The following is a 12,437-nucleotide window of genomic DNA, read 5'->3' on the forward strand; positions in this document are numbered from 1 at the left end:
CGAGTTAACCTCCCTGCCTTTCCTCCTCATCTTCCTTCTCTTCCTTCGCACAAAAGATGGGAGGGGGCATAGGCGACCCAAACTGGAAAACGCTACAATGGTGCGCTACTGGAGAAAAGGACCATTCTCTGGCCCCCACTCCGGTCCCCCAGGTTTGGCCGCATATCAACTGAAAGTTCTCGGCTCTACTTTTTGTACGCGGAAGAAGTAACACTTTCGTGTCACGGTATAATTTACACACCTGGACGGGGAATAGAACTTTCCTCCCTTTTGTGGTGCTTAAGTGCTGCCATCTATCGACAAAAAAAGTTCAAATCTGAGTTGCCTTGCAGCTGGTGAGCCCTCTTAATGCCGCTTGCGGCAGGGGCTGGCCTGCCACCGAATTTTCATCTGTTGTAGGCCGTCATTGCTCCCGCCACTGCTTATAGGTGGTGGAAGACGGCTGTTGCGATGCGCGTCTTTCTCTTCCTCTTCTTTTTTCTCTAATTTTTCTTTTATGTCAGCACGAGGCGGCGGAGGTGGCTCAGCTACAGAGACAGTAGCAGGCCCGTGCATTTTCTTTTCCTTCTTCATACAGCCACAACAACTCGGCCAATTTAGCTAACGCTACAACAATTTAGACCGCTTGAGGATCTTTAACGCGCGCTGACATCGCCACAAGGAAGACAGAATTTCGCCTCCATCGAAACGCGGTTATCGCGGTTTGAACCCAACCACCACCGCTGATACTGTTCCAAAATGCACGGGTGGCGGTGAGACGCAGGGGGAAAAGGCTGAAAATCACATTAGCATATCTGTTTGACAGATGGCACCGCTAGTACAGTTATCAATTTTTCTGACAGATGCGCCGCATTTTGTGTACTTTTTTGGTAGTTCACAATGTGATCACCCATTCCAAAGGGTTGCCAACACGAACATCATCATCCGACATTTACGAAAACGACATACACACGAAACTTTTGTGGAACATTCTAAAATACGAATGGGGTAACAGATTTCCTATAGAAAATATACCAGAATAATAATATAAAAATCTCATGCCCAAGGATAAGTATGAAAACTGACATACGCAATGTTTAAGACAATGTTGCCCTATATTACCCCTCCTGTTCTTGGTTTAATTGCTTAATATAGAAAGAAGGCTACGGGATAGTAATCTAGACTTTAATCTGTAGTATAGATTAGGTGGAAAAGTAGAGCAGTGCCTTTCCTGTTTAAGGTATGCGGACACTGTTAGCAGCTAGCCAGGAACACTCGCCAACACTAGTTAATTCTTACTCTAGGCTTCAGTTGTAGTGTAGTTAAGTTTGGTCTGATGAACTTCAGTGGTTCAACCCATTAGGTACCTAATTACAAGGCTATGAAATACCAAGAGTGATTAGAATATACATCCCTCGGGGTATAGATAAACGAAAGACTGGCATATATGAAAGAAACACGAACAGTATGCCACAAAATGGTTAAAAGATGTTTGGATAATGAAACATGTTGAACTGCGGGTATGAGGTTCTGAAGGGTATGTGAAAAGGAATTAGGGTGCTAGGGCTTGCTTTCAGGAATGCGGTTTTGGGACTAAACAAAGAGGTACAGTCGAGGTTACCCAGTGAAAAAAAAATTGACTCCAGTTGGCATTACCAATGGGAATCAAATGCAATCAATTGGAACCAGGGAGAAACCGAGTGTTTCCAATTGTACTTGCTAATGGGAATGAACTGTGGTTTTGTGGGGTTTAACGTCCCAAAGCGACTCATGCTATGAGAGACGCCGTAGTGGAGGACTTCGCAAATTTTGACCACCTGGGGTTCTTTAACGTGCACTGACATCGCACAGCACACGGACGCCTTGCTTTTCGCCTCCGCCGAAAAGCGGCCGCAGAGGCGCGGAATTCGATCCCGCGTCCTTGGGCGCAGTAGTCGAGCGCCGTAACCACTGCGCCACCCTGGCGGGATAATGGATATTAACTGGACCAATTGGGAAATTATTGACTCCAAATGGATACAATTAAGCCCAATTGGATTTGCAAATTAGAACCATTAAAAAAAAACAGTTGGTTTTGCCAATAGGTCCAATTGGTCTATCTAAATGTGCCCAAGATATCCATGGAAACATCTGCATATTTGACAAACACGACAGAATAATAATTGGTTCACAGAAAGGGAAAGGCGCACTAAGTGTCACACTTTCTCTGTGGACAAGTGGGTCAGTTACTGCGGAGTTGGAGTCAGTAATTACCCAATTGGTCCAGTTCATTCCCATTATCCCGCCAGAATAGGTACGGTTTTTGTATTAAGAGATTTCAAGACCTTAATGCTTTTCTGCCGTTGAAATTAAACTAAATAACTGTGCTGAACCACGACCGGTCTCGAGGCAGAGAGCGCGGTCTTTCTTAAGGCCTTCTCAATCGCCGCGGGAACAATGGGAACGTTTCTCCTTGAGTCACGCTCTCCGCCGCCGCAAGGAGCGCGACCTGCTGCTCACTGTTTGCTCCGCGTCTGCGTCAGCGGGTGACTTTTACCTGGTTTTGTGCTGTCGCTCGCAAATTCGGTGGTGAGTGCAACCCCGAAATGAAAGAACACAGAAGGTAGACATAGCAGCGGCATGCCGTCAGCGTACTACACACGTGAACGGAGTCTTCATATAAAAAAACACTGTCGCTCAGCAAACGTTCGACAAGCGTGTGACATACATTGCGGCATGATATCCACTTCTGCCCATTTTAATACGAATTTTTATCATGGCTGTACAATAGAAATTTAAAAAAAAACTGAATGAGCAGTGATCACATCGAAGCTTCTTCAAGGCTAACATGACAGCAACTCGTCTGCGACAGCAAAACCGTCTTTCAGCGCTAGATGCGAAACGATCCATGTTGCACCGAAGATGAAAATAATTTCATAAAAATGTAATGTAAATTGCAGAATGCTTGCATGATGTAAAGCGTTAGTATACAGTCAAAGTAAATGTTGTAAAGTTGAGTTTTAAATGTTATTATAATTTATATATTAGCAAATGTGTTGTAATATAATCTTTATTTTATTTTCAAATAAACATTCTTTTATGAAATTTTTACTTAATATTAAGCTTATTATGAAAACAATAAAAAAATGGTTTGATATTCATGACACCACTTGTGCTGGAAGTGGTAAAAAGAGGCCAATAAAGGATAAAGGTGATTGCAGTGACTTACAAATGAGTTAACCTGCTATATCGGAAGTATGCAAGAAACTTCTAAAGCGTTAAAGAATGACACTCTCACTGAAGACACATTTCAAGCCCTGAGATTCTCTTCGAGAAAGTAATGCTAATGTGCGGAAGGGAACGACATGCTAGATGTGAGGGCCGTAACAGCTAGCGGCACTTGACTACATGGACGTTTCCTCTGAGAGCAAAATCAAGGCACCTTGCGTCGATGCAAAAAAAAAAAAATACTGCTGTGCCGCAATCAGTAACAGAGGAACTAAAGGAAGTGATGGCATCTCCTGCCATCCCATTTCCCACTGTCACATATTCCGGTTTAGCTTACGTCGATGGATATATTGTTAAGTTAATCAATTTTGGGTAACATTATCTCCACATCACGCGCGTGCCGCCACAAAATTTGCCGGAGGTGGTGTGGATGGGAAATCGAAGCGATTCGGCTTGTTACATCACACCATCATCGTATCACGCTAGCTCAGCAAATTGTGCAGGGGGCTTTGCCCCCACATTTGTACATTTGTACCGCCAGAGCATGGCGCCCCATGCTGCGCTGAATCAAGCTGGCATTTTCAGTGGATGCTCTCCAGTCCCTCGACTATAGCAAAGGTGTTGAGACTAATCAGGGAGTCGAACAGCGGTAGAAGGTGACAACGATCAGACCTGACCCATGTTGCTATCCCCATGGGAGATTGAACATGAAGCAGGCACTGACGTAAAAAAATGTGGCCTCCCTGTTCCTAATCCCTATTTCTTGTGACTAGGCCTTTGAGCCAGCTTTATTAAATAAATATTACCGACTCACCCACTCAGTAGTGCCTATTAATGCCAATTCTGCAGTTCCTTAAAATGCTCCAAATTAAGCAAACAGGGTTTTGCTGAAAACAAAGGCTTTTCTATTCAGAGGGTAGGCATAACGAGATATGCAACTTACTATAAACACCGCAGCCTTGGAAAGAAGGTTGCTAGCTGTATTATTATAAAAACTCTCTGTAGAAATTCAGAACTGCCGTTCCTTAAAACTGCAACTTTAAGGAACTATTTCTTCTCTTGCCTTGACGACTCCAACTTGGACAGGGCTGCTGCGAGCCTTTCCTGTCCATTCTGATTTCTTCCTGTACCTTCTCCCGATTCTAACCTGTTTTCTGGGTGTCCTTATCCTGTACATCAGGGTAATGTCGAGGCGCCTTTTTCCTTCAAGACCCGTGCTGATTGGAGGGAAGAAGGTAGAAAATGTTTGCTGGTCCTGGGTGGGCTTTTCTTTTTTCTCCTCGAGAGAGCCGCACTGCTGGTGCTGCTCAGTCAAAAGGAGCGATGTGCGGGCAGCGCCGATTGCATGCGTTCACAGTCTTTGCTTTTGTTCTTTTTCTTCCGGTGGTTTGGCAGGGTGGCTGGTTAATCAAAGGGACACAGGGACTCGGAGTCGTGAGTCTGCTTCTTTGCAGCGCTCTGCAGGGATTGTGCATATGGTTTCCTCATTGTAATGAAGACGTCCAAGGGTACTACTGACCGTATACGGGCCTGCAAATAAATTGAGTACCTGCGCATGAATTATTTTCACATAGGCACCCACACACATGCAGTTTTGTAATGGAAGAAAAGAAATAACTGCCAAGACTAAGATAATCTTCTAAATGGTGCATAAATGTTGACATTTGGAATTAAGTTGTGAAATTATGCAAGATGTTCCACATAAGGTGTTGAACACACAAAAGCAGCCAACAGGGTCCAGTGCGCACGCACAGAAACAGTCAAATCCTTAGCACTCGTGCCGCTGCTACTCAGGCCATCACCCAGCCCATACCTCACTCGTAGAAAAAAAAGGAAGCCAACGTGCACACTGCCCCAGCTGTGCTTTGCCGAGGGCAGTACCAAACCGTCACTCGTTTACAACTGCGCCGTCATTGTTGGCCAGCTTGCTTGCACATCCTTCACAATCACAGCAGCATTACTTGCAACTTGACACCGAAGAAGCCATGACTGCCTCTATCTTAGCATAACAGAGAGACAAAAAGAATTGTGAGGGTTTAAGCATGGCTTGAACCTAGCCATAGAGTGAAAGCTGTGAGTGTTGCAGCAAATGTTTCTACGGACACTTGGATTTAATGTGCCACTGTCACAACGTTCCAATGTACCTTCTGTCCTAGTAACTCGCTGTAGACGTTCGCCTCTACCAACTATAGAGTTCTCTGTCTGTCTTCTCTTCCTTCTTCTTTCCTCCTCGAACTCCGGGCCCAGCTCTCAGTCTATACCACGCGAGTTGCTAGGCAACAGCATACACGGTACCATGGTGAGACACCTACGACTTGAAAACCTAGCGCAGTGTAGCTTTAACTATAAAAGAAAAAGCAGGGGTTAAGGATCACCACAAATGCGATCCTTGATTACAAACAGTGAAAACATCCCCGGGACTGTTTAATGACCAACAAGGCATCGCTAGTAATACATAAAAGATACTATGAGGGATGCGCAGTGAAGGGCTGTGGGCAATTTTGGCCAGCTGGGGCTCTTTAGCACACACTGACATTGGCCACCATGGCTGGGATCAATTCTGGATCTCCGGTCTAGTAGTCAAGTGCTCTAACCACTGAGCCTCTGCCAAAACACCATTCAATGCCGAGAGTACATGCACTGGCCACAAGCAAATGTCCTATCAAATGGAGTACACAGGGATCGTGTCTTCTGCAGGACTTCACAGAAGCCAACAAACATTGGTGAAGTGTGCCTATGAACAATGTAGGTCACACCCATATATACTATATATAATCTACATACGGGCTCACTTAATTTGTACTAGAAAAATTTCCAGGGTGATTATTGTACGTTTCTAGGGGCAACAATGATTCACTTTCTTCTCATTTTCACATGCAATGCTCTCAAGTGGCTGATGACTGCAACTCTGCACACATGTGGCAACGCATCTACGAAAATAAAATAAGACCCAGACAGGCTGTTATAGATAAGCAGTAGAGAAGCCCCCTGTGTTGGGAAGGTAATAAGTCCAAGCAAAACCTTTGGCCCTTAAGCAAGCTGCTCACACAGAGCAAGACACGAGAGTGCAGTCAAGAAGGCGGCACAGAGCAAAACGTGAGAGTACAGTCAAGAAGGCGGCAGAAACAACATAACTTTTTTTAGAAAAAAAAAAACATTGTGCCATGCATCATGAGGAGATGCAACATGGCCATAATTTTTCTACAAACCATGTCCTAGAAAGCATGGCCAAACCGACAGCTTAGGAGACCCATGCACAGCATTCCATACTACACATTCGTCCCATTTTTATGTCCCATCCAAAATGTTCATCACATAAACAAAAAAGCCACATAGCAGATAATGATGCATGTGGCTTCAATTTGTACATAAAAGGTATCATAGTCTCTGGACAGCACATACCTAAAAGCTAAAATAACTTGGCATATTTACATGAACATAGCGTGCTTTCCTCACTTCAGTTTTATTTCAAGGCAAGGTATAAATATAAACTGAATTTTTTCCTGCTATTTCTCAAGATGACTACAGCAACTTACATTACCAGACTCATTAGCTGCTAGAAAGAACCACCTTTTTGAAGGCCATGGAGTCGCACGGTATGCATGGGCATAGAACAGGGCAACTATAAATGTGGTAGGAAGACACGGGCCATTAAGAAAAAAAACGTCAATGGAAATGCGAAGCCCGTAGCAGCGGTAGCATAGTAATAACCGAGGCTGCTGCTTGCAAGACTGCGTGTTAAAGCATCCAAGGCTCTGTCACAGTTGACGAGGTCATGAGCATATACATGTTGCCTCTAAAATATCAACACATCCATTGCTTCAGTACTACTTATGCACGCTGCCTCAATTATTTTCCGCATCCCTGGTACCTCAACCGTAGTTGACTGGCTTGAAGAAATTGTAAATGTTTTTCACTTTCTCTATTTCCCATGCTCCCACCTCATGTTATGTCCATGGTTGTTTCATATGTTTAAATATAGCAGTTTTGTCATAACCTCATGTACTCTGCATAGTTTCATTTTAGAAGAATGTTCACACACTGCTTGCAGATTCAGCAAAATAAAATTTTTCTTTTCTAACTTTCTGCATAACTGTCTTCCGAAAATTACATTCCAACCGTACCCCCTTCTTCTACGCCAGCTTAAATGAGTGAACCCAAGGAACCATAAATACAGCAGCCAACCGATTTTTCGGACTCCAAAAATTCAGACTTGCGTGATATTTCGAACTTCATTCAGGGACCGTCACGTGCCCCATAGGAACATGCGCATTTTCACAGCTGATACTTCGGACTCCGTGGTGTCCGAAAGTTTGATTTTTTCAGACCAAATTTGGCTCTAGCAAATGCAGTAATCGTTTTTTCGGTCGAAGGCTTGTTTTTTCGTCATGACTTAGATGCGAGCAGGCATCGTCCCAAACAACTGGTTTTGCACGGCTGTCAAAGACAGGTGAAGCAGAGTCATTCGGACGGACTAACATAATTGGCTATCGGATCATCATTGCCATTCGAGGCAGTAGCAAATGCTCGCCACTGTCATCACGGAAGCCTACGAAGAACACACAATCCGAATGAAAATAGAACGTGAGCACCGTATGCTGCAGCTCCCTCTGACAGTGACACCGCTGCGGGGAAAAGCAGGAGGGGTAGGGGAGGGGGTTAATAAATGGAAGCTCTCATTCTGCTCGCTTTTTTCCCGCGAGTTCCATTTCGTGGTCTTCGCTGCTGTCGTTACCCATAAAAACTGAATGTTTTTGCTTTGCTCGGCACGTGCATTCGTTCCGTGGCGTGAGTGTGACCTCGAGCTGCGCCACAGTACATCGTGAAGTGACATGGACAGCATGGCTAGCCGAGATATTCTAACGGAAGGACTACAGTAGTTATAGGTTGGCATGATCCACTTCAACAAGGCATCATTGCTCATCTGCTTACCACCTTAGGCGAGTTGTGTGCTTCCCGGTGACACGCATACCTGGTGCATCGGCACCAACCAGTGCACTCTCACTGGCGGCCGCGCCCACCATATCTGACCATGCAAGCACATGCGCATGGTGGTGCGCGGAAGCAGATAACAGTAGCACATTGCTATATGCTGTAACCCCTATTATCGACATAGAAACGATACATGAGGAGCAGCAAAGTCTGAAATTTGTAAAGCTGGTTTTTCTACGAAAGTTTTTTTAAGTTCATGGATTTTTCGGACTGCTTGATTACTCGGCTCATTTCCTGGGTCCTGCCAAGTCTAAAAAATCGGTTGGCGACTGTATACATTTAATGACGGTTTCAATCAATCACCAGGTTTTGACTGCAGCAAACATCTGTGAGGTGCCAGTTTACACTTCGCCATACCGCGTATGTGCGTAGAAAAAAAAAAAAGAAAACAAGCATCAATGTCCATAAATTTGCAGCCACCCATCCTCTCCAGCCACCACTCCAAGTTGCAGACTGCGATAAACCACCGGACCGAAAACGCGCTAAAATATGACGGTGTCTGGGTACATAAAAGCGGCTCGTGGAATGCACTATCGAGGCATGGAGACCATGACCCAGTCCTCATTTCCATTTCCACTGCCTGGCTGGCTTCCTGGTTGACTGCTGTGCTGGTTGTGTCCTGGCTGCTGCTGCTTTTTCAGGCGCTGCAGCTGCTGCTTCAGGCTCTCACGCAGGAGCTTCAGCTGCTCCTGCAGTGTTTGTTTGCATCTGTCAGGGACAGTGTTTCATATCCCATGAAAAGCAACACTGTAGACGACCAACTCGAAGAGAGTAAACTTTAATTTTTCCCACTGACAGCTTGGGCACGTTCCTCAATTCTGTGACACTGTTAGCCTAACATCAAGGATAAATGTTGCACAAGGGAGAGCGGCACCCTCTACAAAAAAAGGCATAAACTAATGTTTGAGCATTCATGCTCTGCGTAAAGGGGGTACCACTGCAACGTGCCAAATGGCACACCTACCACAGCACGGACAGATGTTGCTGAATTTCAAGTTGCACAGTTGTGTTAGCCAGTGGTAAGTTTTTCAGTCTTTCTGGTAGATTTATTATTTTTCACAGCATTTTACAGCTGCACATACATTTAAGAAAATAGGGTATTCCTAACTCCCTAAATTGGCTCAAAGTAATGACACAGTCGAACCTCGATATAACGAAGTCCTACTTGCAGCCGAAAATTTCATTCAATGGCAAATTTATTAATGTCGAGGTTCCCATGTTTCAGCTGTCAAAATAAACTAACAAGTTAGTGAAACACTGCTAGCAGATGGAAACTTGTAAATTACGAATGCAGGAAATAAGCGAGAAACTCTAGTAATAATACACTAACAAGGGCACCAGATGTTCCATTGCTTATCAGGAGCATAATGAGCAATATCAAAAGGATATGAACACATCATTTTTCTCTGTGTGCACAAAGCAAAAAGAGTGCAGTGCTTAGGTACTCAAAGCCACTGCCAGATGTCGCCACTGTCAACATCGTACAACGCTTGTAAACGGGGAAAGTCTCTCTAGATTGGCTGAACTAGAGATTTTAATGTTCGCATCACCCACACTTGCGCGCCTACTTTCGGCTCGGCAGTGTTGTCCATTCATCCTTAACGCTTTAGTTTGACGACTTCAGTGATGCAGAATGTACCTTTAAATAAATGATTCGAAGCCTCGCGCCGGCTATCGAGTTTCCCGTGCTCGAATTCAAGGCTGCGATTGGGCAAAGCACGCGCTTAAGCGACTGCTATTGGCTGCTGCGCCCGCTCACGTGTCGGTCTCCTCCGGCTACCTCCCCGCATCGTCTGCTCCGGTGTCGTTGTTGGCTGTCTTTGTACTTTGTGAACCGTGTGTTCTGTTCCTCTGAATGGTTTCGAGCGTGTTAAATGTTGCGTGGTCGCTCACAATGCCTCGAGCTGCAACACGCGTTCAGTGCAGGCTTGGCTAGGTTTTTGTTTTTTCGTTTCGGCGCTTTATTTGCCGTGTCGCCGCTCCTCTGCGCATCCGCCGATGTTGCAGAAGATAACCCGGGAAGTCGCTTACCGCATTTGGGCCACTCCTCGTTCCTCCGGCGAGATGCTGCATGAGATAAACCGGGAAGTAGCTTACTGCGTCTGCGCCCCACCCTCATGCCTCGGGCGAAATGCCGTGGGGGAATCGGGAATGCCGACTGTCACGGCTTGCAGAGCCCAGGATCGACGGATCTGAGCATGAGGACAGCGGTCTGCGGCACCAAGGCGTCCGCTGTAGCCGATCGGTTAGTAGCACAGATGTTCGTTGTAGCCGAGACAGAGCGCCAGAGCCCTAATATATATTTTGACGGTTGCACCGGACTTGTTCGTTATAAGCGAGCGTTCGTCTTAAGTGGGGCTGTTATAAGTGGGCTCGACTGTAGTTGCGAGATGCGTTTGTTTTCAAGAATGCAGCAGTATCTTGGTTGCATATATGCTTACTGACATGTAATGACAGCTTGACTGCAAGAATGGAAGTAGAAAACACTGTCACTGTCAGACTTATACAATATATCCGATCCCCCTTGCCACAGCTCCTCGTATTTCTGCACCAGAAATCTCGATTTGCGCAGTGAACGCCATCTCCCCGAGCTCACCCCACCGACTACCACAGTAAGCATGGCACCTCAGGACGCAACACCCGCTACGGAAACTCCAGCTGCCCCAATGGTTTTAACCAAAATCTGCCATCCGCTATTTTTAACGGTGAAGACAAGAAGGATGTTGAAGATTGGTTCTACGAATACGAAAGATGCAGCAAGAATGGATGGGATGCTAGCATATTACTTGCAAACATAATCTCTATCTAGCGGGAACGGCAAACACCTGGTTTACCAACCACGAGCAGGAGATGCCTACGTGAGACATCTACAAACAAAAACTGCAGGACATATTCAGCAAACCAATTGGGCGAGCTTTGGCAGCCAAAAAAGACCTGGCTACTTGTGCTCAATCGTAAACCGAGTCATACTCGCCTACATACAGGACGTTCTCGCTCTGTGTCGAAAGGTGAATACCTCCATGACCGAAGATGATAAATTGGGCCATATACTTAAGGGTATTGCTGATGACGCATTCAATATACTTCTCTGCAAAGACTGCTCTACGCTGGACTTAGTCCTGCAAGTCTGTCGCAGTTTCGAACAGGCGAAGCAGCACCGCATTGTCCATCGGTTTGAGCGCCTTCCCAACACGGCGACTACATCCTCATGTGACGATCTGCCCCCTTTGCAGCAGCCTTCATGTCAAAACAACCTCACTACTATCATCCGCAGGAAAATCGAGGCCTTGACTCCTGTTACACTTACATCACCTCCTGAGCCAACAATAGCTATGATGCAGGCTGTCGTCCGCCAAGAATTCGCGAATGTGGGTCGCGTCTCCAATCCTACCACGCCACCCCCTGCACCACAGCCAATACCAGTGGTTGCTGCTGCTGCCACAAGACCGCCCTACACACCGCGCTACCCTACCCGCAATCCTGCGGAGTGGCGCATATCTGACGATAGGCCTATCTGCTTCGTCTGCTGTCGGGCTGGCCATACGTCCCGCTATTGCCGCAGCTGTCCGGCTCCCCCCTCTCGCCCTTATTACAGCCCTGTCCACCATGACTATTATGCACCACGATGTGTTTCTGTCACCCCAGTACATCTTCGTACCGAGAACATTGAGCAAGCCCGTCGTCCTAGCTGTTCGCCATCGCCTCAAGCCCACCGTTCCCGATCACCTACTTCTCGCCGCAGCTTGTCCCCAATGTACCAAGGCCCCTACTCGGGAAACTAGGCAACACAGCGCCCGGACGTGACACTGCATTACCAACCCAGACAGCCAACTGTGTTTCGACCACTGCACCATGCCCCAACCACGGCCGGTCTCGAGGGAGAGCGCGTTTCCCTCTTCTCTTACGGCCTCTCCAATGGGGTCTGTTTCCACCGCCCGCCGCGCCTCGGTGGGGTCGCCACCGCCCCACTGCTGCTCCTCCGCTACAGCCGTTCACGCGCAAGGGAAACGCGCGCTCGCTCTTCGCTCCGCCCGCATCGGTTGCAACCGACAGGTCCTGATATTTCACCCCTTATGGCTTATAGGAAGAAGCCGTAATCAGTGTCTGATTTATCGTGTATGAGCTATAAAATAGTCAATAATGTGCGTGCGCGCGAGAGCGCGCGCGCCTTCGTCAGTGCTGTCGCGCACGATCGAATGAACTTTCGGGTGCACTTACATCAACACTTTTTGCCCCTAAATTTTTTCACAAAACTATAT

At 46.4% G+C, this 12,437-nt stretch overlaps 1 protein-coding gene across 1 annotated transcript in view; it reads right to left on the reverse strand.

Annotated features, from left to right (window-relative positions):
* Positions 1-5,595: 5,595 nt before the first annotated feature.
* The window catches only part of LOC146209677 (mitogen-activated protein kinase kinase kinase 7-like), a 124,136-nt gene continuing 117,294 nt past the window's right edge, over positions 5,596-12,437 (reverse strand). Inside the window, exon 16 of the mRNA XM_084603012.1 lies at positions 5,596-8,867. Within this exon, the coding sequence (XP_084459138.1) occupies positions 8,709-8,867 (159 nt within the window). The 3' untranslated portion in view covers positions 5,596-8,708. The remainder of the gene's footprint in view (positions 8,868-12,437) is intronic.

This window comes from Amblyomma maculatum, chromosome 1 (assembly GCF_055883805.1).
Source record: "Amblyomma maculatum isolate TAMU_Amacu chromosome 1, ASM5588380v1, whole genome shotgun sequence".
In the NCBI taxonomy this organism is placed as follows: domain Eukaryota; kingdom Metazoa; phylum Arthropoda; class Arachnida; order Ixodida; family Ixodidae; genus Amblyomma; species Amblyomma maculatum.